The sequence below is a fragment of the Podarcis melisellensis genome (assembly GCF_964234715.1).
Source record: "Podarcis melisellensis genome assembly, chromosome: 1".
Lineage (NCBI taxonomy): Eukaryota > Metazoa > Chordata > Lepidosauria > Squamata > Lacertidae > Podarcis > Podarcis melisellensis.
The window spans coordinates 46,697,963-46,725,959 of record NC_138528.1 but is presented as its reverse complement, the minus strand read 5'-3'; the positions used below and the strand labels follow the sequence as shown (position 1 = coordinate 46,725,959).

The 27,997-nt window shown below is 45.1% G+C and overlaps 1 protein-coding gene across 1 annotated transcript; it reads left to right on the top strand.

The window, feature by feature from the left end:
* The first annotated feature begins 14 nt into the window (after positions 1–14).
* Positions 15–27,957, top strand: PLEKHD1 (pleckstrin homology and coiled-coil domain containing D1). Its single transcript, XM_081890462.1, has 13 exons — positions 15–969; positions 9,174–9,267; positions 10,426–10,515; positions 12,201–12,277; positions 16,951–17,042; positions 18,834–18,886; positions 20,941–21,035; positions 21,630–21,723; positions 22,786–22,967; positions 23,309–23,441; positions 24,728–24,872; positions 25,088–25,237; positions 26,410–27,957. The coding sequence occupies exons 1-13, from the start codon at positions 821–823 to the stop codon at positions 26,562–26,564; spliced, it is 1,509 nt and encodes a 502-aa protein (XP_081746588.1). The 5' UTR covers positions 15–820; the 3' UTR covers positions 26,565–27,957.
* Positions 27,958–27,997: the final 40 nt, after the last annotated feature.

The window sequence follows — 27,997 nt, the reverse complement described above, 5'->3', positions numbered from 1 at the left end:
AACACTGTCCAACCAATCTTTACCATTCCCCATATAATCAATCTCCCATCACCGCACAGTACAACTGCCAAAGCGGAAAGCATATTCTTTCCTGCTTCCCCCCTCCTTCTGAATGCTGGGAAGTTCTGGGAAGCTATTATAGGGTACATTTCTCTCTCTGCAGTTAAGAAAACTAGAGGATTAATAGGTTTTTTTAAAAAAATAAAAATAAAATAATAGTCTGCTTATGCAGTTAAAAGATTGAACAGGCACTACAGAGGCACAGAAGCAAGCCTGGCTTCTGTTTAGGGATGTTGTTGTCCAGCAGGACACTTGTGTTTACCTTTGTATACATAGTGAGAAATAAATCCACTCACCCTGTGTCTACAGGACAGAAGCAGATGCATGCTAAGTATTAATGTGCTCCGGCCTCTGCTGCAGTGGGCATTTTGCCAGCGTCTCATGCACATTCAGAGTTTGGCCTGCTGCGCGATGTTTGGAGCGTTCATTCTGCCTCGCTTGTTTTCAGGCTGGTCTGGAATGTTGACTCACTCCATCTCTCCGGCACATCGGGAAGCAGGCACATGGCGCGAGGAAGCTCTCATAATCACTGCATCAGGGAGACAGGTATTGACTGAGCACTGAGCAGTCCAGATATTGATTCAAAGCACAGCCTCAGCCTCTCTAGTGTGTGTGTGTGTGTGTGTGTGTCTGTGTGTGTGTGTTTCTCCCACCGGGGCGGCTGGTTACGTCCTTCTGGTTCATTGCATTTAATCGGATTCCCTGAGCTGCAGAGCAGAGGCAGAGAATCAGCTCAAAAATCCATCTCCCTCCCTCGACAATGTTCACTTCAAAATCCAACACGGTGTCTCCTTCGCCATCGATGGAACCTGCCGATTCGGATGCCTTGGATATCAGCACCAAAGTGCAGCTGTATGGAGTGCTCTGGAAGAGACCCTTTGGGAGACCCTCAGCCAAGTGGTCCAGGAGGTAAGTGTTTGGAAAGAGCTGCCGTTGCAATGAAAAGGCTCCCTGGGGAGATGGTGGGGCGGGGGACGACAATAGAGTTTGTGCTGCAGGGGGAGAGCCAGAAAATCAAGGGAAGTCACCGCGGGACACTCAAGCCAGGCATGAAAAACCATTCCATGACCAAGCAGATGGGTTCAAGAGTTGAGGGGAGACCTCAGCAAGTATGCTAAGGTTGTGTTCGACACAGTGTTGTAAGAGATCAGCTGCAGCTTCATAGCATCTGTAGGCTAGCAGGTATGTGTAGTGGCATTTGCCCTCCTTGGTGACTGGCATGGTGTCTCTGTCTGCTGCCCTCTGTGCCCCAGGGAAAGAAAATTGGAGCTAGCACTGGGCTAGCTTTAAGAAAGAATATGTGTGGCCTTTTGAAGTTCACAGAACACTTGGGTTTGGGGGACCAGGAATTCTTTTCTGGGTAACTGGTTGCATGTCCTGAAGGCAGGACATGAGGCAAGTATGACAGGGAGGAGTTGTGTTGTGAGTGATGTCGCAGGTACTATCCAATAGGGGTCTGTGACTTTCAGCCATGTTGCGTTTGCTCTCACAATTGCCACGCTAGCTGGGGAAGGTTGCGGTTTCAGCTGAGAATGTGTGATGTCCCCATAACGCAGACACTTTTCCTTTACAGAAAAAAAGACATCAGAATGTCTACAAAAAGTGGAGGGGGTTGTGTAGGCGTTTTGCCCATTTGGGATGGGATCTGAGCATCAGTGGTTCTGTGAAATGAGTATTTTGAGATGCCCATGACAATTTCTTAGGATACCAAATGTGCCCCTGGACCTAGTAATATCGTGGACCCCCATCTTAGGCCCAGATGGAACTTGCTCCTGAGTAAATGGGAAGTAGGAGTGCTGTGGGGACCTAGTGATGTATTATGAGTCATGTGGAACCGGTCCTGCTTCTACCCGATGGATAAATCTGGGTAAGGGATTTGACTACAAATACTCATACATAATTTAAGAAATTGTGTCACCATTGACAGTAATGTACCTTCATTAGGAAAAGACTACTCTCAGCGACTTTTTCCCCCTTCTTCCTGTCGTCTTTCCTTTTGTTTCATAAGTTCAGCATGTCACTAGTTTTGTTAATCTGTTACGAGAAGAAAATGACAGCCAAAGTGCTTTGTGTTTACAAGCAAGTCCTATTTAAAATTCCAGAGTCATGGTGTTTCTGAAAGGAGCCAAGGACTGGTGGTTTATCCCCTGTGAGAGAGAACGCTGAAGGGCAAAAGATTCCTTCACAGTTGGCAGAAAGTTCTCTCCAATGCTCATTTCCTCCAAACTAAATTGCTTACATGCAACTCCGGCCTCAGAGCGTAATTATTAATGCAGCAGTTTTATTGCTGGAAGTGGTCACTTTTAGCAGGTAGCGTTACTCAAATACGTATGTGCATCTAAGCTGTAAGAATCAGGGGGTGCTAGTTGTGGGACAGGCATGGGGAACTTGTAGGTCTTTCCCAGAAATACAAGGGTCTTTCCTAGATCTTTCTTAAGATGTCAGGAATGAAACAGGAGAATTTTGCTTGCCAGGCATGTGCTCCAAATTTGGGAGGTTTTTTTGGGGGGGGGAGGGAGTAACATCCTCCTGTAATGAAGGAACAACCACAGGAACCTGTCTTGTTCATCTGACCTAACACTGCCTACTCTGACTGGCAGTGGCTCTCCGGACTTTCAGGCAGGGGTTTCCCTGAGTCCTACCTGAAGATGCTGAGCAACATATTTTCCCCATTCTAAATCCTTTCCCAAAGTTCCTTTCTGACATACAGCATCCCACCCCTAGTTTGGTTAACAGCCCTTTTCACTGTTTTGATCTAACCCCGTGGCTGCTTTTGGACGTATCTCCAGCATCACATGACTGCTCCAGCCCTGAGTCATCATCATTTGTCACAGACTCATAGACTTTTAGAGTTGGAAGGGACCTTGAGGGTCATCTACACTCCAACCCAACCCCCCGCAATACAGGAATTACAACGAAAGCATCCATGACGGATGGCCATTCAACCTTGGCTTAAAAACCTCCAGTGAAAGAGAGCTCACAACCTCTCAAGGGAGTCCGTTCCACTGCCCAACAGTGTCCAGGGCCTCTAAGATGAGCTTCAGACCTCATCAGAGAAATTAAGCTGAGTGTTTCATATCCCAACCCAATACTCAGCAGCCACAATACTGGACCACCTCCAGGCAAGGAAGGGAAGCCGTCTTCTGCCCATAGTGTAGCTGGTGCAAAGGGAAGGACAGGTTAGGTTAATCCAAGGGAACACAAGGGACTCTTTCTTCTAACATAGCTGGTCTCTCTGGTGCATGTGTGACCCCACCCTCCTCTGTTGTACTTTCCTTATAAATCCCTACCATCACCCTGAATTAAGGCTTTAATGGCAAGAGAAGTTGACACTGAAGAAGAATCTGCCCAGGATCATCTACATGCATACTCTATTTGAACAGGACCACCATAGAAGAGTCCTTCTCCTTTGAAGGCATCCTTTGTTTGCAATGCTGTGTGTTCCAAGCCCAGTTTAGAGATAAAGACCATGACAGAATGGCCGCCTATGATAGGCTTTCAGTCTGATCCAGTGGGTGGTATTTGCCGCCCCATTTATTGATGAAGAATGGTTGCAAGAAATGCTGGTGAAATTTTTGGCACAACTGTATTGCCCATTCCTAACGGCAGTATGTATTTGAATACAACTTAACAATTATACATAAATATAGGGAATAACTCTGTCATTTAGAAGCCTCATGACAATAATAGTATGTTGTTTGTTAACTTTGCTGCCTTAAATGTGCATTCTGAAGTTGACCTCCTTTGTAAAGTTTTATTTTGAAATCGTTAAGATAACATTTTAGTTCCCTGTTGCTTTGAACGTATACTGTACTTTATATTTGACTTTCTTCAGTAATGTTTTATTTGGGGTTGTTTTATTTGATGTAGGTTTATATATGATATATGATGATAATGATAATATTGAGGAAGCAAGTTTTTAAAAAGCTCCTCATCGTTTCACTGTCACCTGCCCAGGAACATTTTTGGACCCATCTGTGACCCGCACTTTGAGAAGCACTGCACTATACTAAGGTTCCAAAGCCATATAAGAGTCATGATTAATCAGGGGAAATATCGGGACAAATTTTAGTTAACAATTCAGGATGGTCAGACAGAAAACTGCACTTAACAAACAGGAACACAGCACAAACCTTATCCACTCCTCCACCAAATGTCTGTTGCCTGACCTATTTAAATGGCTTTGGAAGTCATCCTGGCTTTGGTTGATGGGAGTTGTAGTCCAGCACATCTGGAGAGTAGCCTGTCTTAGCCTTCCAGGTGTCACATGCATCCCACTGAGCAGTTTCAAAACTGAACCGCCCTGGAGGCTGTCTTGTTCCACTTTTACTGGAATATCCCCAGAGGAGGAAAGATCACCCCAACATCAATTAGTTGCTATACTTAGTTCCTGGAGCTATTCCAAAAAAAGCATTGTGGGCTCCAAGACCCAACAACGATGTTATAATCTGTGGGGAATACTTAACAGAGCCCTTTCATGTTTTCAAAACGCGCTTATGAATATTACCTAACTAATCTCATTGACTGTGTGTATTAGGAACAAAACATTTATGGGTGGAAAACAGGCTTTTGTGGAGTTGATCCCACAATCTGGCTCTCTTTCTTTTTTTCATATAAGCAGTCTCAGTCATACCAGGTGTGTGTACAGAAAAAACATGCTGTATGAGTCAGCAGTTTGTGAAGGTAGTTCTCTGGAAAGAACACATGAGGCAGAATCAGTGCCTGAATATGATAATGGACTGGATGTCAGTAAAAACAAAAACACACCTTAGAATCCAGAAAAGCTGGAGATAGTGTTAGTAACTGGCTCACCTGTCCAGGTGTGTGGAGTTCAACCTGTTCTGAAAGGGGTTACGCTCTCCCTAAAGCAGGAGTGTGGAGCCTTCCACCTTTGGGCAATCAACATAATAAACACTCCTGAACATTATGTCCTCCGGCTAGAATTAGCAACATTGTGATAGTGGGAGCTTATACAGTTGTCACCTGAACCCTAAGATTTCTTTTGACATCATTAATGTGAGTACTATACTCCCTTACCATGAACAGTTTTTGTCTTTTTTGTTGTTGTTTTTTAAAATAAGGATGCTTCATCAATTTATGGATATCTTCTGTACTGAATCCTCTAAAAGGCAGCAGAGACAACACTTATCTCCAGCTGTGGTGCTAACCTCCACAACACTTAAGTTCAGAGAATAGAGATGCCCTCAGATGATTTTTCCTCTCAAAGAGGGCTTGGTTCCAGTATTGGTGCTGTGAGGTGCTTTTTGCTGTCCTGCACCTGATGTCAGGCAATTGGCATTGGGATAAGGTATTGGTATTGGCATAAAGCGTAAGGATAATAATAATAATAATAATAATAATAATAATAATAATAATAATAATATTTATTTATACCCAGCCCTCCCCAGCCAAGGCCAGCTCAGGGCAGCTAACAAGCAATAATAAAAACAAGTTGAATGAATACAACTTAAAAACAAAATTAGAATACAACATTAAAATATTGAAACATTAAAATATTAAAATGTAGCCTCATCGCAGGAGGAGAAAGGAAAAGAAAAAAGAAAGAGGGGGAGGGAATCAAGTTGGCTCCAAGCCAAAGGCCAGGCGGAAGAACTCTGTCTTACAGGCCCTGCGGAAGAAAATCAGATCCTGCAGGGCCCTGGTCTCATGAGGCAGAGCGTTCCACCAGGACGGAGCCAAAGTTGAAAAGTCCCTGGCTCTAGTTGAAGCCAATCTAACTTCCTTAGGGCCCGGGACCACAAGGGTGTTGCTATTTATGGACCTTGAGGCTCTCCGTGGGGCATACCGGGAGAGGCGGTCCCGTAGGTACGAGGGTCCTAGGCCATGAAGGGCTTTAAAGGTCAAAAGCAGCACCTTAAATCTGACCCTGTACTCCACCGGGAGCCAGTGCAGCTGGAAGAGCACTGGGTGAATATGCTCCCATGGCAGAGACCCCGTGAAGAGCCTCGCTGCAGCATTCTGCACCCGCTGGAGTTCTGGGACAGCTTCAAGGGCAGCCCCGCGTAGAGCAAATTACAGTAGTCAAGCCTGGAGATGACTGTCACATGGATCACTGTGGCCAGGTCGGGGCGGGAAAGTTAAGGGACCAACTGCTTGATGCGGCGAAGGTGGGAAAATGTCGCCTTGGCTGTTGCTGTAAGGATAAATGTGGCTGTACTTTTATGGATACCTCCCATGTCTAATTTAGGAGGTTGGGCTCAAGCAGGATGGAGGACTAGAATGGGAAAGCAATTCCACACAAATGCCCTTTGAATGACCACACCTGATCTCTGCACTTAAGTCTTCTCCAGTATTGTCTTTAAACTTCCTGGAATCCATTTTATTATACCTTTTAAAAATGAAGAGTTTATATTTTTCAGGGAGTAAAAGTGAAATGCTAAAGACCATAATTTCTTCTTGTGATGTGCATTCTAGTGGCCGGGGGTGGGGTGGGAGGTGTCCCACCATGGTCACAGTCGAACAGACTTGTCAGGTTCTTCTAGTGCAGCAAAATAAACAACTCTGCACAGCATGGGCAGCGATCCTTTACCATGCCATCTTTCACTCATGGAAAAGCCACCATCCACCTCCAGCCTTCAGTTCTTCGCTAAGAAAACAAGGTCTTCTGGAAGACCAAATGCAAAGAAATCTTTAACACTAGAAAGCCCTGTGTGTGGCAGAAACGAAGCAACTTTGCTCACTTGACAGAATGGAAGTAAAAAATGGTTCTCCCTCCTCCACCATCACCACATGCCCTGCTAAGTGGGTTCAAATATTGACAATAACAAGAAAAAGGCAACTGGCTCCTAATGAAGTTGATGATAATAGATGTTGGTGCAGTGGCTATGGTGTCAGACTAGGACCTGGAAGACCAGGGTTCAAATCCCTGCTTGGCCCTTGGCGCTGTGATCTAAACCACTGAGCCTTTTGGGCTTGCCAATCAGAAGGTTGCTCTGTTCCACCTCCTGCCAACCTAGCAATTCGGAAACACACCAGTGCAAGTAGATAAATAGGTACTGCTGCGGTGGGAAGGTAAATGGTGTTTCCATGCACTCTGGTTTCCATCACGGTGTTCTGTTGCACCAGCAGTGGTTTAGTTATGCTGGCCACATGACCCGGAAAGCTGTCTTTAGACAAACACTGGCTCCCTCGGCCTGAAAGCAAGCTGAGCACCCCATAGTCACTTTTGACTGGACTTGACCATCCAGGGGTCCTTTACCTTTTTACCTTTTTTACCTCACCAATTTGTTGTGAGGGTACTATGGAGAGGGTGACCTTGAGTTTCCTGGATGAAAGGTGGGAGTCATTACATATCTCTAGGCGCCAGGCAAAAAACTTTTTTATTCTCCCAGGCCTTTGGTTTATTAAACAATAATCCTTTGGTTTATTAAACAATAATCACACACTGTGTGTGTGATTATTATTATTGTTTGATATCATGTTATGTATTTTTGTGTTTTTATATTGTAAACTGCCCTGTGATCTTTGGATGAAGAGTGGTATAGAAATAAATGAATGAATATAACTAAACTAAATATTAGAGAGTCCCTAGACTAACACTTTGCATTTGAGATGGGGATGCAGAGATTTGCATTTAGCCATGCCATTGTTGACGGAAGTGCTTCTGGAGTGATTTACTGAGGAACTGGAGAAAACACCTATCCAAGCAGGAGCTTCTGGGGATGATGAATCAAGAGTCCCTTGTTCTGCTTAGACAGAAAGTGCCTTTCCTTTGCCAAGGCTGAGAATTGGAATAGCTCTGAAATATATTAGCAATTAAGGGCAAACCTATCATCTAAAGAAATATTGGGAGCTGCAAACCTCTCAAGCTCCTTTTGTCACTTTGAGAACATTCAAAACAAATCTCCAGCCTGGATAATTACATTTCACTTTAGGCTTCAAATCCCTAGACAATGTCAGTGGGTTCTATATTCAGTTTTTTCATACTCTGCTAATGTTGCTTTGCTCCTTTCACACATAAGAGCAAACATGGGGGAACAGTGTATCATTCCAGTATTTGGCCTCCTGAGATTCTTAAGCCCTCCGAACTGCAGAGCTAAAACTTAAATGTACAGATAATATTCATAGAACACTCTCACTGCTGGGATGGCTTATAGTAGCAAGGGAATACAGTACTGTATCCTTCATCCCATTAGAGAGTGAATTTGTAGTCATCTCTTTCGATCTAACTCCTTCTCTGGGTTTGCTGGTGAAAACCCCCTCCACAAAGATAATCAACATCCACTGGCATGCAGTCAATGGACCCTTAGGGGGACTAGACTAGTCCCCTACATGTTGCCCTGGTGCCTATTTCCCAAAATCCTGGAAGCTTCTGCCCGGCTTGGAGAGGGAGGCTGGATGCTCATGCACATGTGATGACCCCTCCCCAAAATAGCCCATGCACACCACTACCACCATCCAAGGGTGAAAAATAACCACATTCAGTGATTCAACCAAATCCATCCCCACTTTATAACCCAATGTGTAACTGCTTTCAGGTAATATCTCTTGTTTTTCATTAAGTTACGTGTATATGTGTGTGTGTGTGTGTGTGTGTGTGTGTGTGTGTAAAACAATACAAATGAACTACTAGCAATAAAAGGCCTTCTCAAATTATCTTCTAACTTGGTGACTCACAATGTAGCAATTTCTAACGAAGGATAAAATTATTTTGAATTATTGTTTTGGCTGATTATGCCAAAATCTTCTTCTTTCTGCCACCATTTTATGCCTGGCTCTGCCCCTGTGCCACCATTTTGTGACTAGTGGGCCTCAGTAATTTTCAGCCATCTCAGGTGAGTCCTGAGGGTAGAAATTTTGAAAACCTCTATTCTAAACCTTTCAAGTCTGATAGTATCAGGTCAGCCTATTGGTTGGAAGCACAGAGCTGTAAGGACAGCTACCATACTAGCCAATCAGCACATGTCATTGGAAGGAGAGAGCGTGGTGCACATTGCTAGAGAGATCTGCAGGTCAAACACAAAGTTTGGTAATGTTAGCACTTTCCACAGAATCATGATACAGTCCACCTGCAGTATTGTCATCCATATGAAATTATTGGGGAGTTAAATGTTTTTATAAAATGTAATATTTCTGTCTTCCTTTCTTTTCAGGTTCTTTATCATCAAGGAGAGTTTTCTGCTTTACTATGCTGAGAATGAAAAGAAGAACTTTGAAAACAATCGCTACTTTAATATCCACCCTAAAGTAAGCAGCATCTGCAAATGCGCTCCTCATAGACACCTGGAGCTAGACTCTTGTGTATCTTCTTCATAGAAGATATCCCTGGAAGTACCTAGGTGTGCTAACTGGGCATTAAAAACACGAATGTGTATATTTCTGATTCTTGTCCCTTTTAAATATGAATGAATGGGTATCCAATCATTTCCTCTGTGGGCACTTGAGTGTTGCCTAACTCAGGGGTCAACCGGTGGCACTATGGGAGATCTCAATGATTAAGCTGGGATATGAGGATTCAAGTGGACCCATAGGTACTCTGGACCTTAGTTGTTCAGGGCTTTGTAAATTAATACATGTACATTCTATAGTTCATGTACAGTTTCTCATAATGCACCTTTAAAGAAAAGTCAATGCACATTTTCTCTCAAAGAATTCTGGGCACTGTATTTTTTAAAGGGTTGCTAGGAATTCTAATCCTCTGTGCGGTAAACTACATTGCCCAAAATTCTTTGAGGGAAAGAATGTGCTTTAAAGATATAACAGTCTAAGATAGATCCATATTGTTATGACTGCTACTGCAGAGGGGCTGCAGCTGAAAAAGAGTGATGTCGTCAGTGGCTGAGGGGAGATCTAAATGGGGGACTTTCTGGTTTTTCTCTAATCTCACCAAAGGATGAGCTAGAAACCACCATGATAGATACCCATTGACCCTAACTCATTTTAAGCTGTAAAGGTAAAGGTAAAGGGACCCCTGACCATTAGGTCCAGTCGTGGCCGACTCTGGGGTTGCGGCGCTCATCTCGCTTTATTGGCCAAGGGAGCCGGTGTACAGCTTCTGGGTCATGCGGCCAGCATGACTAAGCTGCTTCTGGCAAACCAGAGCAGCGCACGGAAACACCGTTTACCTTCCCGCCAGAGCGGTACCTATTTATCTACTTGCCAGAGCGGTACCTATTTATCTACTTGCACTTTGTGCTTTCGAACTACTAGGTTGGCAGGAGCAGGGACCGAGCAATGGGAGCTCACCCCATCATAGGGATTCGAACCACCGACCTTCTGATCGGCAAGTCCTAGGCTCTGTGGTTTAACCCACAGCGCCACCTGTGTCCCATTTTAAGCTGTATCATGCTGCAATTCAGTAGAGAGTCACACGAACTAGTCTAAATTTTTGGTGTGTCTCCGCAGGGTGTCATACCTCTGGGCGGCTGCATCGTTGAAGCCAAAGAAGAGCCAAACATGCCTTATGCAATGAAAATCTCCCATGAGGACTTCCACGTAAAGACAATTTCTTTTTCCTCCTCAGTTTACAGTATTTTTTCAAGCTGTTGCAAGCCACCAATTAAGGAATGAGCTGAGTGTGCTGACAGATGAGAAATGAATGTGATTGAAATTGCCACATACAGGAAGCTGCCTTATCCCAAGTCAGATCGTTAGTCTATCTAGCTCAGTATTGTCTGCACTGATTGGCAGTGACACTCTGAGATTTCAGACAGGGATCCTCCTAGCCCTGCCCAGAGATATTGGGGACTGAACCTGAGACTTTCTGCATGAGGATTAGATGCTCTACCACTGAACTACAGCCCTTCTCCACTATATATTCACGCTGCATATTTCTTATGGGGAATGGAATGACCTCCCAGTTTTGTTTTCTGTAACTGCAGCTTTTCACATAAGGCACTGTGGTGTCAAAGTAAGGCTGTTTCTAGACAATTATACTAGTTAAACCAGGGGTTACCAGCCTTTCTGGGCTTGTGGCCACCTTTGCAAATTGGAGAAACTGTTGTAGACACCGCAACCTGCTATATTGACTGCAACATAGTTGAGCAAAAGCTTCCTGCTTTGCCGGGGGCTGGACTAGATGATTCTCCCTTCCAGTTCTACAATTCTGTGATTCTATGAACAGAAGCCTTATTCTAGGAGGAGAGGGAACCCTGTGGACGCCAGGGAAGGCCTCTGTGGGCAACTGTGCACCCACAGACTCCACAGTGGTGATCCCTGGGCTTAATAGTTATTCTCTCTCCCCAGGGACCTCTGAGAATAGTTTGTGAGGGTGACTGGGTATCCCTGGTCTAACTACAATTCCTAGTCAGACCATCTAGGTCAGCTTTACCTACAATGACTGGCAGTGCAGAAACTCCAGGGTCTTTCCCCAGCTTTACCTGCATTCCCACCAACATTTCTCTGATGAAAATACGTCGGAGAAATACAACCCACACTTCTTACTGGGCTGCCCCAGCCACACTGGGCAGCTTCCATCACATATAATAACATAATAACAAAACAATAAACATTAAAAAAACACAACCCTTCCCTTTACACGATTGCCTTCAGATGGATCGGGGGTTGGATAACTCCATACCCTCCAACATTTCTCCAATGAAAATAGGGACATTCTAAAGAAAAGTGGGACATTCTGGGATTAAATCAGAAACCGGGCGGCTTCTCTAAATCAGGGACATCCCTGGAAAATAGGGACATTTGGAGGGTCTGTACCTGGAGATGCTGATGTCTGAACTTGGGATTTTCTGCATGCAAATCTGATGCTCTAGAACTGAGCGACAGCCCTTCTTCCCCCTGTTAAATTAGCATAAAACTGATGTGTCTAGTACAGATATACTCCCTGGACACTCGTCATACACAAGCAAAGAGGTTCAGGTGGACCTGGGATTTGGGCCAGATCAGACTGAGGCAGCCCCAAATCACCCTGAGACAGTCTGTGTGTGTGTGTGTGTGTGTGTGTGTGTGTGACCTTCCTTTCTTCCCTTGTTGACCACATGCTTAATTGCATGACTGGGCAAGGTCCACAATTAGGATTGGGGTGGCCCAAGATCATCCAGGGTTGGATCAGGACCACTCTGAAACACTGGATTAGGCCCCAAATCAGATCAATGGGCCCATGCAACAGCCCTAATATTTTCATACCGCTTCTCTCTTCATAGCCGCTGTGTTTCTCTTTTAAGGGTACCATTGTCCTGGCAGCAGAATCAGAATATGAACAAGCCCAGTGGCTGGAAATGCTACAGGAGTCCGGGAAAGTGTAAGTATCTGAGGAGCTGCTCTGTTAGGCTTGCGGTTACTTTAAAGCTACTATTTACCTAAGCTCTGGTTTCATTAATACTCTAATTGTTAGCATTAATACTATCTGCTGCTCTTTGGGGGCTGTATCCCAAAATATATAATTTGTAGTAGTAAAGCCAAGAGGGTAACGGAGATAATGGCAAGAATATGGCCACAGTCAGAAATCTGTGATGAGAATGAAGAGCTTGCCTGCCCCTCTCCTCAGCCCAGCCACAAGGAGAAATTTTTTGATGCCTTTGCTTCAGTTTTACTTTAATCAGAATTCAGCATTTTGTTCAACCTCTCAGCTGTGGTTAACATTAGCTGCAGTTTGTTTAAACAAGCCATCTCCTGAAACTATAGTTTGAAGTTGTCTTGTTTCAAACAAACCATACGCAGTGTTAACCGGTGTGGTTACGGAAAAAAGAGAAGCAAAAACTCCCAAACTCCTTGCAGCTCCACCAGAGGAGGGAGGAAAGAGCATGCAAGCCTGATGGAGCTTGCGGCAGTTTGCTCTCATCATGCTAAACTACAATTTAGTGGGGAGATTTGGGGCTGGGATCAAGTGGAAATTGGGTATGGCAACTGAAGTGGAGGGATTTTCTGAGGGGTAGGCAGGGAATAACAGCCCTGGAAAGGGGAATGGGAATTATGGGTACCTTCAGGTTACAGACTCCTCTAACCCAGAAACAGTGCTTGAGGTTAAGAACTTTGCTTCAGGATAAGAACAGAAATTGTACTCCGGCAGCGCGGCAGCAGCAGGAGGCCCCATTAGCTAAAGTGGTGCTTCAGGTTAAGAACAGTTTCAGGTTAAGAACGGACCTCCGGAACGAATTAAGTACTTAACCTGAGGTACCACTGTATATCCAGCCAGAGTTAAGAACTTAGACACACATCCCTAATTCTCCCAGTGAAATCAATGGCATTTAAAGGTACTTAACTCTGTCTGGATAGTGGCTTTGACTCTGAGAATGAAAGCTGCTTTCTCCAGGTACCACTGCATGATCAAGTCCCAGATTTCGTAACTTCCTAGTAGGCACAAGCAGAACAGTACATTTAAGACTAGGGAACTTTACAAAGTGGCCTCTGTACTTAGGTTACCGTGTCCAGGAGGGTTTATTATGGCACTTACTACTGTGGTTCTGTGGCCAGGAGATGAGGTCCCTTCCCTCCTGATCCAGATGCAGGCAACTAGGGCCATAGATGCATTTCAAGAAGATGAATCTCATTATGTTCTTCTCATCAGCAATCATGCAGTTCCCCAAAGTTCTACAAAGAAGTCTGTTACTCCAAGATTCTTACCCTGCTTTTGCACACCTGTAATATTCAGCAAACATGTGGTGTTTTTTTTACTAAGGATGCAAACCTTTGCACACTCAGGTGTACATTCAGTGAGTCCAGTGCATAAACATAAGAAGGACTGAGCTGCACACTTACAATCCTATATTGATTTAGGTGCGTTTCAAATTGTTTCAGTGTGCTTAGGGACCCTACACTGAGCATGGAACTGGACTGCAAGTGCTTGTCCTCCTGACCTTCATGCTGTGTTTCACATAATGAAAGGGGAAGCTCTTGCCATCTCCGAGAAGTAAGCAAGGCAAGGGCTAGAGTGGGAGGCACTCCCAAAACAGATGGGGAACTTTTAGAGCCCTATAATCGTCAGCTAAGCTGCTTAAGTTTTGCTGTTTGCTCCATACCAGCAGTTTATATCCAGCTAGAAAGATTTTATTTCATTGAAGCTTACAGGGAACAATTAAAAAAATAAAACCCTTTTCACCCACCAGGGTTTATTCTAGGTTTTGTGTGTGTATTCATACTGCGGAAGCAAGGTCACAATAGCAATAGCAGGACGAAGCACATAATAACTTTTCATAAAAGGCACTTATGCATCAGACATAGCACTGGTCATCTATGCAGCAGTCCTAAGCAGCTTTCTTGGCGGGTGTGACTGAAACGGAAAACTGGCTTGTGAGTGAACATGCACCGGATTGTTCTGCCAGTAGCTGCAAGCGTGAGTTTCCAGCTGTTCCATATTGACCTGGGACCCATTATCCCAGAGATAATAAACAATGGGCGGCTGGCAAAATCTCAAGTGGACTTGCACGACATCCCATTCCTCTCATTTGTCCTGCAGACACACTGATTTGCAGGATCCCCCAGCCCCACCACAGCCGATTTTAGGGGTGCACATGGGACTGCAGTTCATTGCTGTATGAATGAATGTTTGCCCCACTCACCCCTGGACATTATTGGATTTCCTCTGATACACTTTTAAATGGCTGGCTCACCCCTTGCATGTGCAAATGAATGAGGGAAGAGAGTCAGCAGCACCTAATTAGGCTGTGGAAGCTTCCAGCCTCTTATTGGCTCACAGTATAGTTTGTTGACTGGCTGGGAGGCCTTATAAAAACCAACCCTGGAGATACATCAGACCCGGTCCTGCTCATTATGTCAATGTTCTCTAACCTCCCTATGTCAGCTTACCTGAACTTTCTGCTCCAGTCCTCCCTTGTCTTGCTTCATGGACTGCTACAGAACTTTCTCAGACCCCAACCTCCATTTCCCCTTCCCCTCTTTATGGGACTTGCCTCACCCCTAAATTTATGAACCATGAAGTATGCCATCAAGCCAGCCTGGCTTCCAGCCTTCAGGCTGATAACCAAGCAAATGTCTGCAGGGCAACATACCCTCCAGAACTCTAGGCCTACAGCCCAGCTCAGTCACAAGTACAGTGGTACCTCGGGTTAAGTACTTAATTCGTTCCGGAGGTCCGTTCTTAACCTGACACTGTTCTTAACCTGAAGCACCACTTTAGCTAATGGGGCCTCCCGCTACGCTGCCGGAGCACGATTTCTCTTCTCATCCTGAAGCAAAGTTCTTAACCCGAGGTACTATTTCTGGGTTAGCGGAGTCTGTAACCTGAAGCGTATGTAACCCGAGGTACCACTGTAACAATCTAGATTGCTGCTTGCGTAATCCTTGCTGCAGAAGCAAAATCACCGAAGAGCACCTTTGCTGCCCAGAGGAGTTTAAAATAGCTCTGAGGAATTGCTCCACCAGTCATGCAGTTGCTTTGTTAGGAGAGAAGCAGAGAGCCCGTGGCCGTGAAGGTCAAGGAGCATTTTGAAAAATGTGGGCTTCAGCGGGACAAAAGCAAGCAAACTGGCCATCCGTAGCAGAGCAGGCACGTCCATTTTGCTCTCTGCGTGGCAATCTCAGTCCAGGGACCTCAGATATAGGGAGGGACGGCATTCATCTAGTTCAGGGAATGCTTCCAGCATTGGGGGCTGCATTCCCTGTTGGGCAACCTTTGGGTGGGGGGCACATGCCGGGGGGTGCAGAGAAAAAATCTGGCCAAGCAACAGGTGTGTATTATTATTATTATTTATATACTGCCCTATACCCGGAGGTCTCAGGGTTTTTCACAGAATAAAATCAAGATATAAAACCACAAAATACCTAATAAAAATAAGACAGCAACCCAATACTCCACCACACAAAAAAACACATTTTAAAAGAGCATAGGATATAAATTGGATCAACCAAAGGCCTGGTTAAAAAGGAACGGTTTTGCCTGGCGCCTAAAGGTGTACAATGAAGGCGCCAGGTGAACTTCCCTGGGGAGACCATTCCACAGATGGGGAGCCACTGCAGAGAAGGCCCTTTCTCGTGTTGCCACCCTCCGGACCTCTCGAGGAGGAGGCACACGAAGAAGGGCCTCAGAAGATGATCTCAGGGTCCAGGAAGGTTCATATGAAAAGAGGTGGTCCTTGAGGTCTTGCAGTCCTGAGCCGTTTAAGGCTTTATAGATCAAAACCTCTTGTAAAGTAGATTGGAGCCACACAAACACCACTGATTTCTACATGCATGTCCATGCACACAGGTAACCCTGCACCCATTTGGATAAGCAAGAAGCACCGTCACAGTTTAAAGACACATTCCGGCCGACCAGAAGCACTCAGAAGCTGGTGCAAAGTAGGGGCAGTGATGGTGTGGCCCAGGGAGAAAGGGTGTCATCTGCAGAGCGTCCTGAGCACCAAACTGAGAGGCCTGGAAGGTTCAGACAACAGCAACCAAGCACTCAGGCTTCCCCGGCAGTTAATTCAAATTATTCCTCAATCCTGAGCTCTGGATCCATCTGTTGCGCTGAAATCTGGGTGTGGTCCCGGCCCACATCCAGGCTTTGGGGTTCACATTTCCAGCCTTTCAGGATGTAGAATCTGCCTGTGGATGGAAATCGGGAGGGTTGTGATTTGTGGGACACAAGGGGAGAGTTTTGGAGCTACGAGAGCCGCAGAAAGCCTAGGAAATTGAAAGAGATGGTTAAAAGGACTTGATGAATTACTTCGGCCCCAAGCTTTTATTGCCATTTTGTTCTCTGGAGAGAAATGAGTTTCCTGATCCATTGTCGTGTTGGCGATTTGTTTTCATTATCTCCAACTGGTAGCCTATCTGTTCAGGTTAATGTACTTGGGGAACAGGCTGCCCACGCTCGCCATTTTTTCACAGGCCATCTCTCTCCCTCTCTATTCAGTGTTTGTGAAGAGGTTCTTCTGCTTTCACAGCCACAGGGAGAGGGGAGAATGCAAACTTGACAGCAGGCTGTTCTTTAAAAGGAGCTATTTCCATCCTTTCATTTGTTCTTTTCTTCAGGACCTGGAGAAACGCTCAGCTGGGAGAAGCCATGATTGAGAGCCTCGAAGCCCAGGGACTCCAGCTGGCCAAGGAGAAGCAGGAGTATTTAGGTTGGAACTACCAGCCGCTAGTCCTCAGGGAGGAATAGCGTATCAGCAGCACAAATCAGTATATGATTAATGCATTGTATCATTTGTAGAGCGACATCAGTGTACAGTGTGCTTTATAACATGTTGTTGGGGTGTGTGTGACAGGTGTAATGACCTCCCCCTCCCCCATATGCAGCATCCCAGGTGCCTACCTTCTTTCTGTAATGGTGGCTGAGTTAACAGTTCTCCCTGTGTACCTTCAAGACCTCATCACCAGTGACCTCAATTAAGCAGCATGTTCTACTAAGCTATTACAGCAGACAAAAATAAAGCAGAGTTAATGAGTGCCTTGGGAGTGCAGACCGTTCCTAGGTTCAAAGATATTCGTTTGATGTTGTGATGGAAGCTTCCAAGTTAATGTGACTGGGGGGGTGGCATTTTCAGGAGAACATTTCCCGCTCCTGTCGTAGCCTGACACCTGCCCATCGAGATCAAGTAGGGAAGGCCTTTGCGGTGCCCCTCCTATGTCGAAGCACAGGGACAGAGCATTCCAGACTATAGGAAGACAGCATCATTTATGCAGGGTAAATTATGCAAATGTAACTAATCTCTAGCCCAAACTCTGTTCGGGAGTGGAGCTACTACTGACAGATGTGGGACAGTTTGACTTTCACCACCTTTTTGGCAGTGTAACTTCTGGGTTGCAAGGTCACATATGTCTGAGTGACTGGAGTTTGGAATGGGGCGGTGGTAATAAAATAATAATAATAATAATAATAATAATAATAATAATAATAATAATATAACTCATACCCCGCCCATCTGACTGGGTTGCCTCAACTACCCTGGGCAGTTTCCAACAGAATATTAAAAACTTCCTTTCCCTCTCCCAGAAGGCCTCTTCTTTAGGGATTCACCCTGGCTTAGTCGGCTTGGGCTGAATCCTGACTGAGCCCGGATGCCGGACTTATACCAGCATATCTTTGGCCAGGCATCCCCAAACTCGGCCCTCCAGATGTTTTTGGGACTACAACTCCCATCATCCCTGACCACTGGTCCTGTTAGCTAGGGATGATGGGAGTTGTAGTCCCAAAACATCTGGAGGGCCGAGTTTGGGGGTGCCTGTCTTTAGCTGACGGAGGATGGGGGACTGGTATAGCCCAGGCTCAGCCAGCTCAACCATCTATCCCATCCTGGCAAATCTTGGGTTTGGATTGCTGAGGCCAGTTGGGATAAGGGGCTGGGCTTTCTGAGTGGTGAATTAATAGACTGGAATCAGGCAATGGGAAATTTAAGCACCTCCCACCCACTTGTTCTCATGCAAATCTCACCCTGAAACATTTGCATGGGAGCTGGGAACACTGTGCTGTTGTTTCACAGTGTGTGCTTCCTCCCCCAAGTGTATGAACACAGTCAAAGCCCCTTAAGGACTAGGAGTGAGCCTTTTCACTGCTTTGCTGCTGACCTTGTTCAGTGTGTACTCTTTTTAACCATCCGTTAAATGAAGGCAGTGATGCCATCCTACTTGATGAGAGGAGTTGTAAATCTAGGTACATTAGTAGACAATGACCCCCTTGGAAGGAAGGCACTAAAGGCTGAACAAGTTGTTGTTGTCATTTATAATTCATTTGGCAGGAGACTGGTGGGAGACGAGAACACATGAAAGCAATCTCATCATAGTAAATTCAAATAATCACAGCACAATATGCAAGAAGTGAGGTTCTCGCTGTGCTGTGTTTCAAGGTCCATGCAATTTCTGTCCAACTGTCTTAAGCAATTTGCTTCCATTCACTTTTCCCTGTCTGTTTGCAGATAAACTGATGGAAGAGACGGAAGAGCTGTGTCTACAGAGGGAGCAGAGAGAGGTTTGTTCTCCTTTTAACTTTCTGACTTTGTTTATTGACAACATGCGTAAGAGCAAGACTTCCATTTAATGCAATAGAAACAAGTTGCATTTTATGCCTCCCCCCCCCCAGAGGTTTAGAGTGAGGGGCGTCTGGGGATTTAGGAAAATATGTGATAATAAAATTATGGGGCAGCTTGGGGTCCAGTGATTGTACAGTATCATGATCTCTTCTTAGGGTGAAGGCAGATGCAACACTTTTAAAGGCTTTCCTGGAAGCACACCAACTTCATTCTATATAAATATAGATAGAATACTTGGGGGGGGGGATAGTTCTGCAAGTTTTGAAGCACTAGCTGCTATTCACACCATGCCTCATCATTGCATCAATAAATTTTCCCCAGATAATAATAATAATAATAATAATAATAATAATAATAATAATAATAATAAAATTTATTTATATCCCGCCCTCCCCAGCCGAAGCTGGGCTCAGGGCGGCTAACAACAATCCAAATAGTCCATCATTCTAAAAACATTCATTATAAAATTAATTAAAATCAAATTAAAATCAAATTAATGGCAACCATCAAGCAGAATTCTGTGCGGATTGCCAGAGGAGGGGGTCAGGCTGCGCCCTGACCAAAGGCCTGGTGGAACAGCTCTGTCTTGCAGGCCCTGCTGAAAGATGTCAGGTCCCGCAGGGCCCTAGTCTCTTGTGACAGAGCGTTCCACCAGATTGGAGCCGCGGCCGAGAAAGCCCTGGCTCTAGTTGAGGCCAGCCTAACCTCTCTGTGGCCTGGGATCTTTAGGATGTTTTTATTTGCAGACCGCAAATTTCTCTGTGGGACATACCAGGAGAGGTGGTCCCGTAGGTACGAGGGTCCTAGGCCGTATAGGGCTTTAAAGGTTAAAACCAGCACCTTAAACCTGATCCTGTACTCCACTGGGAGCCAGTGCAGCTGGTATAGTAACGGATGAATATGATCTTGCAGCGAAGACCCCATAAGGAGTCCTGCACCCGCTGGAGTTTCTGGGTCAGTCTCAAGGGCAGCCCCACATAGAGAGAGATCAGTTTGCACATCACAAATGATTATTGATTTTTTAAAAAATCAATCAATAAATGCATAGGCAGAAAAATACAAGAATGTTGTTCATATAGTGCTTCAATTTTTAATTTTTTTTTTTAAAAGTGGTCATCCTGGACAAACCTTGATGGCATCTCTTTAAAGCTGGGGTGAGGAGCCTGTGGTCCTCCAGCTATTGCTGGACTGCAGCTCCCAGTCATCCCTCCCTGACCATTGGGCATGCTGTTTGGGGCTGAGAGAGTCAGGCAGCAGCTGGAAAACCACAGGTTTACCCTCCTTTCCTAAAATTCTCTGTGGAGAGCACTTCCATATTGGAAATTATAATATGGTTGTCCCTACTGATCACTGAACGTACGGATTTGTATTGTGCATTTGTTGCTGCATATTGGCTGCATTCTCGCTTTACCCTTAGTCATAGTTTGTTTTAACTATAGTTTGTTAAATAAACTAGATTAAATCTTGCACACAGGCAAAGGAACTGTTGCTTTATTTCACCCTGTGCTGGTTTTGTTTTCAAAATGCTCTAGCCTTGCAGCTCTGTAGCCTGGCAGTCATCTGGGGTGAGGAACCAGAACATGCCAGGATAGTGGGTGTAGACACACAGAGAAACTAAAGTTAACTCACCCCTAAATTTGTAGGCCATCTTTAAACCATGGTTTCATGTTCTGGTTTGTTGGCTACAAACAAACCATAGTTAGCTGACCAGAGTAGGTCTAGTTATAGTTCAGTTTCACAAACTATGGCTTAGCTTCATTGAGAACCAGGCCACGGTGAAAGTGTGATTTGCTATTACCCCCTTCTGTGTGTTTGCATACAGCAAACGTTGTGTGACGATACCTGTGCAAGGTTTGTGTTCTCTTCTACATGGAAGTGTTTTCCACAGATGCATTTGTCATGTTTTCCACATGTCAGCACCTGACACAGTATGAGATAAGGAACTTTGCAGCCTTTTGGGCATTCCATGTCCCTCCTCCTCTTCTCTTTTAAGGCTCTGGAGCACCTCAACCAAGTACTGGAGGCAGAGAAGCAGCAGTTTGAGGAGGTGGTGCAAGATTTGCGAGTGGAGCAAGAGCAGATTAAACGGTAATAGTACCTAAACTCTGAAGCGGCCTGGTGAAAAAGTGGGTCCTTTCATTGGCAGCTAGGGGTGATTATCTTGAGGGAATGGCCACCTTAGCAAGCCCTCACTGAAAGCCCTTATTTCCTGGTACATCCCATTGCTTCTTAACTATCCTTGTGTCCCCCACTGGCCTAGTTCTTGTACATTGACCTCCGTATAATATCAATACATGTATTCTCCTCCTTTGGCAATTTGGGCTCCTCTTTTGGATATGGCCTTCAGGTTTTTCTTGTTCTCAGAATGACTTTCCTAATCTGAAGTTAATAAGCCTTAAATTTTGCTATTCTTTCAAGCAGCATTTTTACCAGACGCTGTCTTTCGGCACACAGCTGCAAAATATTTACCAAACTCTAGTAATAGTTACCTTAGTGCTGTCATGGTGAACGTGCAACTTGCAAGGCTGTTTCTTGCAAAGCCGGGCCCACCTGCCCAGACCCCCCCCCTCCAGCTGTGCTGACCAAGGTTGATGGGAGTTGTAGTCCCAAACATTTGGAGGGCACTAGGTTGGCGAAGGCTGCACGAATCAAAATTTCTTCCCCCAACTGGTTGTTTTCCAGGGAGCTGGAGATGACTGCCCAGTCCCTCAAAGGAGTGGAGGAGGAAAAGAAAGGACTCCGAAACCTGACAGAGACATTGCAGAAGACCCTGGAAGTAGGTGTCTTACTTTCCACCTCTCTCCAGATGGCAGCCTTTAAGATCTAGCAACTGTTTTCCATGGAAATCATTTCAGAATGAGTTTTTAATCTATACAGTAAGAACTAAAATCTTAAGGCTTCAAGTACAATTCCCTTATTCATGGCAGGGATGTTTTAGGAGATTGTACAATGGGCTCCTGGGCTTTTTGCAATACATTTTGTGACTCACACGTTAATACCCAGTTTTCATTTCCTGAACCAATACATGAACGAAAACTCTTTGAACATTTCATTCCTTGAAATGTTGCACTTCTCCGAATTTTGGAATGCTGCTTACCAATCACAAAAAGCATTCCAAAGTGTGTATACTTGGCAAAATTGCATTATTTTAGGAGAAACGTACTTGAAAATGTGTATGAATTTTGAATTCTTCATTTTTAAAAACCACAGAGATGTGGAAATGGGAAGAATGGATGTCAAGACTGGGAAAAAATAGAAATAGACACTGAAATCAACAAAATCGTCTATCAACAAATTAATTATACCTCCTGGTATAATTGTCTTGGAAAGTCACTCTCAGAATTATGGGTTTTCTTTGTTCACATGATACATTTCCCATGTAATCTCAAGGGTTGCCTGCCTAAATGCTGAATGAGAGATAGAAATTATGCTGGTCAAGTTTCTTCTGTTACTGAGATGCAGTGATGAGAAAGGGTCAAGCTGCAAAGTTTCTATTTAATGAGGGTGTGTTTAAAGTTTCTATTTATCGAGGGTGTGTTTAAAGGACTGCTATCAAGGGAAATGTAGCGACTCTACTTTTCATAGGTTTTCCAAGTGGTTTTCCATATGCCCTGCCACTTTCCCCAGGAAAACCTGCTCTTTCCTGCTGAATCAGAGAAAACGTCCATCCATGGAAAACCCAATTGATGTTTGCCCCGATTCAGCAGTAAAGAGCAAGTTTCCCCAGGGGAGAGTGGCAGGGAAAGAGCAAGTGTGGACGAGCCCCCCTATGTGAACAGAAAGTTTGTTTGAATTATTGTAAGGGGTAACCAATCCAACCTGTTTGTGTGGCTTGAAGGCGCTCTCCCTGGAAAAGCAACGGACTCTGGAAATGCTGGAAGAGAACCAGAGCGAGTTGCAGCCCCCGACCAGCCCTAGCTGTGAGCAACCTGATGCTGCCGGGGGTCTGCAGAGCAGCTTGCACCAGATCGAGGAGAAAATGCACCAGCTGCTGGAGGAGAAACTCCTGGCTGAGAAAAGGTGAGGGGTGGGGGGTGGGGAGGAGAGTCTTCCAAACAGACAGGATTCCCTGTTTGCAACCTGGTTGAAAGAAGTGGGCAACTTGGCATCTGTGGCTTTTTGTATCCATTCCTCCCTTGACTCTGTGGCTCTTGCCATCTTGTGTCATCCCACGGGCAGGAGCGGGAGTGGGGAAATGGGGGCAGAGGAGGGAATGGGCCAAAGAGGAGCCACTTCTGTTGTGTGGAAGGATTTGAAGGTATAGAGTCAATCTGTGGGTTGCAATCTGGCAACTCTAGAAACACAAAAGAGGCAGAGGAATGGGTACAACGGCTGAATGTGTCTCTGGTGCTGCTTTGCAGGATGAAGGAGAATGAAGAACGCTCCCGAGCTTTAGAGGAGGAGCGGGAGTTCTACTCTTCCCAGTCGCAGGCCTTGCAGAATTCGCTCTCGGAGCTGACCGCTGAGAAGCAGCAAACCGAGCGAGATCTCAAGGTACTGATAGCTGGGGATTCAGTTCGATCTGATTCAGCTTGCAATTCAAGGGGACTCTACCTAATTTGCCCTTTCCCAAACCATACGAGAACTGGAACACAGCCATCCTGTGAGCCATTCAGAGAAGTTACACCTCCATGAATGTTGCAATCCCAAGTAATGTGACAAAAATACATATATTGAGCCAAAGCAAAATGCATATATTAGCGAAAATGGCATTAAAAATGCATTATATTTGGGGGAATTGCTTTGCAAATATGTGTATATTGGGCAAAATTGTAGAAATTTGTACTTAAATGCTGATAAATGTTCATCAGGACTTTTTGAAAATAATGTGGAAATCTGCATAACTGAGCTTAAGATTGGAAAAATGAGAAACTGAGAGAATCTGAAATTGACTGATTCACCCATCCCTACTGATAGCATAGAGTTGTACACCAATTTGGCTTCTGCTTTAGGCTCAGCAAACAATCTCATTATCCTTCGCTCTCTGTTGCCAACAGCTGAAGGTATATTCTTTGTTCAAAAAGTTATATGGCCTATTCCTACACACATAACACATGAACTTCACAATAAAAGCAATATAAAAAAAGGTATACATTAGGAGCCAAGTAACCTACCCCAAGGCACCAAACGTTATGAAGGACACTCCTCTTTCCTCAAAGGTCTGGCACAATTGCGTTCCTCCCAGTACTTTCACACAGAATGTTGACTGGCATGGCCCAAAAAACATATTTTAAATAGATAAATACATACCCTAGATGAACAACTTATATACAGTGGTACCTCGGGTTACATATGCTTCAGGTTACATAAACTTCAGGTTACAGACTTCGCTAACCCAGAAATAGTACCTTGGGTTAAGAACTTTGCTTCAGGATGAGAACAGAAATCGTGCTCCAGCAGCGCGGTAGCAGCACAAGGCCCCATTAGCTAAAGTGGTGCTTCAGGTTAAGAACGGACCTCCGGAACGAATTAAGTACTTACCACTGTAATACAATCCATACCATAATTAAATAAATTATGCCTGAAGTAGGTCACAGCATACAAGTTCCCAGATGTGCCTTAGAAGAGGACAGGGAAAGAGAGAGAGAGAGAGAGAGAGAGAGAGAGAGAGAGAGAGAGAGAGAGCGCGCAAAAGGAAGGAAGGAAGGAAGGAAGGAAGGAAGGAAGGAAGGAAGGAAGGAAGGAAGTCCATGCTTACGTTTGTCTTTTGGTGTTTTGTTTCTTTCCCTGGGTTATTTTTATTGGTTGGTTGAGGGCTGCCTGATTTCCTTCCTGCTCAGGCAGAGGTGAAGGTTCGCATGGACCTGGAGAAGCGTTTACAGGAGGCTGAGGAGGCCCTGCAGAGCCTGGAGCAAGGCCTGAACTGCAAGCACCGTAACAAAGAGAAGGAGGAAAAAATGAAAGCCGACGTCAGCAATCTGAAAAGTAAGCAAGCCATAATTTATCTTGCCTTCCCCAACACGTCCGGTGCCATCACCCCAAAAATCCAGATGAACAACTGAAAGCAGAAGCCTACTGTTGATCCTCGTCAGCCGGAACTGAATCTCTGCAAGGAGATTTTCCAAAATGCTACATCCATCTGAACTGAGGCTGCCTAAGGCACATCTTAACTGGCTCCCTTGGGTGTCTCTTCCCTGCAGAATTCTTTGAAGAGTGCATCCGAAATGCTGAATTGGAAGCCAAGATGCCCGTGATCATGAAGAACTCTGTGTACCTCCACAAGGCGGCCACTCGCAGGATAAAAAGCTGCCGTTTCCATCGCAGGAGATCCAGCAACTCCTGGCTCGACTGTAGGTGCTATTCCCCATATTCTCCTATGGCCTTTCGGGTGCCAAGTGCAGGTTTTGCAGGAACCCTGCCTTGCAACACTTGGATGCAGTTGCTAAGACCAGCTCTGATACCCCTTTCCCTTGCATGCTCTGTGACATACACATCACGCTCTGGCTCTGATGGGCCTGTGAGCCCCTGTGGCTGAGTGAGTTGACCTTTCTTCTTTGACCTTTGCACTGAATTATATGCATACAATGAGGTCTCAAGGCCACACTCCCGCTTGTCCCTTGCCTAGAAAACATCAGTCCAAGAGGTTTTCTGCTTGTCTTGGGCTTCCTAGGCATGTGTCTGAGCAGTTTTTTGTGTGTCCCACTGCTTTCCCCAGGAAAACCCACTGCTTATAACTGAATAGGAACAAATTTGTCATAGGAACATTCAGAATTCATTCAGAATAAAAAGGCCAGTGCAATCTCATCGCCATTTCAACAGTACAGTCATTTGCCAAAGGGAAGAAGAGGCGAGCAATCTGTTTTATCTTTGTGGGTCTCCAGCGAGGGCAGGATCTTGTAGCGTACTTCGGCGACAAAAAATCAAATAGAGGAACTTAACTACTGTCTTGGTGAGCTCCTGGTCTCTCCCCTGTAATAAGAAGTGTATAACCTCTGTCTCTGGTTTCCATGTTGAAATACATAGATGGTCTAGAAAATATTGGCGGAGATCATCATACATTTTACATTTAAGGGCCATGTGAGCTAGAGTTTCCACCAGGTGGGATCCTATCTCCTTCTGCCATACCTGCAAACCTTCCCCAAAGGAGGTTAGAAGGATTAGAATGGCTAGCCAGTGAAAAAGCCCTTCTTTCTTAAACAAAAATGGTAAATAATTACGGTTAAATTCCTGCGCCCAAGTGTATCGAAAATAAAGAGGGGAACATATTTTTTCTGCAGCTGAGATTAGTTTGTCAGTCTTCAGAAAAACCAATTGATGTTTGTTCTGATACAGCAGTAAACAGCAGGTTTACCCTGGGGAAAGTGGCAGGATGAGCAGTTGTGTGGACGAGCCCTCAGTCATTTCTGCTAAACACCACCTAGGTCAAACTTTATCATAATAGCTTCCAGATTCAACAACCCCATTCCTCGCCTGGTGTGGCTCTCTACCGGCACTAAGTGTTATGTGCTGTTTTCATTTTCAGTGCGGCAGTCCCAGTCATTCATGTATTCGGAGGCCGAGAGCATAGAAGACCTGAAGCAAGCGGCCAAGAGGCTGACTCAGGACCAGCACTTCCGGGAGACCATCTATCAGATCATGATATCGCGCCAGAGCTCCTCCTCAGGCAACAAAAAGTGAACTTTTGCTCCTTCTCTTGGGAGGGAGAGTCTGAACTCAGCTTGCCACTATTCCACTCGGCCAAAAACCAAATTGTTGCGATGAGGAGGCGGAATTGAGATGCCCGCTGGCAGTGCGCTCTTTCTGAGGGAATGATGGGCAGTGACTAGAACACTCTCCATTGGTGGAGGTTGTGGTTTGCCGCCATTCCTGAGGGGAGAGGAGCCATTTTGCCAAGCATGTTATGACTTGTCTGCCAGCTGCCCCGTCCCATCAGCTGAGACTCCCAGTTAGATGTGCTTTGTCAATACTCCATAGTTTGCCTCAAATCAAAACCACAGCTTACTCTTAAAGAATGTTTGGCCAAACCTTTCAGACTAGGAGACTAGTTTGACCTCCATTTACACAAGAGGAGAGTCTTTTTTTCAATGTGGTGAGAGGAATGATATTCCTATTCTGCTTCCTTGGGTTTCTGGTTGAATATGCAAGTATGACCAAAACGCTCCTCAGCTTATGTGTAGGCAGTTCCCCTAAGCATAGGGTGACCGCTTAGGAGACAGTTATATGTATTTATTCCGCTTTGGCTGCAAAAACTACATGCTTCTCGTATACCATTTTTGTGCTTCCCACTTCCTCGGAGTGGCAGGGCGTTTCAAGGGCAGCCTTCCACCAAGTTGGTTCTCTTGCAAGGCAGGAGGTCTGAGGAATTAACAGGCTTTTTATAGGGTTTGTTTACAAATTCACAAGCAGGGCAGGGTGGCGGCGGCAGATAGACATTGCTACACTTTTGAAGCTCTTTAAAACAATAGGATACCTTTGTAGCTTTCCCAAGGCTGCGTCTTGCTAGCCAGCGGCAAAATTTACCTCGTCTTATTTATTGCCCAAATTCAGGTGGCTCCCTCCCCTCCTGGCTTTCCTCAATAAACACACAGTATTAGCATCTGAAACACACTCTGCTGTCGGTGAGACCTGCACATCCCAGCACCTTGGAGTAGCCTCCAGCTATCAGGCAAGCTATCAGCCTTAGGCAGATGGTTGTAATATGACTTTGCCCTTTCATAAATCTCTTTTCATAATGTTGTGCTGCTAATCCGTTAAATGCCTCCTGGATTTCTTTCTTTCTTGAAGACAGAGAAAAGTGTGGTAGTGGGGAGAAGACAGAGAAGTGTGGTAGTGGTGTGTCAAACTCATTTGCACATGCAAGAAGTTGAAGGCAGGCCAAATTCTGGATTCCACTCCTGTATGGAGCCAGTACGGTGTAGTGGTTAGAGTGTTGGACCTATGACCTGGGAGACCAGAGTTTAGATCCCCACTCAGCCGGGAAGCTCACTAGGCCAGCCACCATCTCTTAGCCTAACCTACCTCACAGGGTGGCTGTGAGGATGAAACAGGGAGGAGGAAAACCATGTCACACCACCTTATCTAACAAAAGTAAAAAATAAAAATGGAGGGTC

Coding starts and splice junctions, on each gene's coding strand:
- PLEKHD1 (XM_081890462.1), top strand. CDS start 821: ATGTTCACTTCAAAATCCAACACGGTGTCTCCTTCGCCATCGATGGAA. Junction 9,268..10,425: donor ACTTTAATATCCACCCTAAA/GTAAGCAGCATC, acceptor GTGTCTCCGCAG/GGTGTCATACCTCTGGGCGG. Junction 10,516..12,200: donor TCTCCCATGAGGACTTCCAC/GTAAAGACAATT, acceptor TTCTCTTTTAAG/GGTACCATTGTCCTGGCAGC.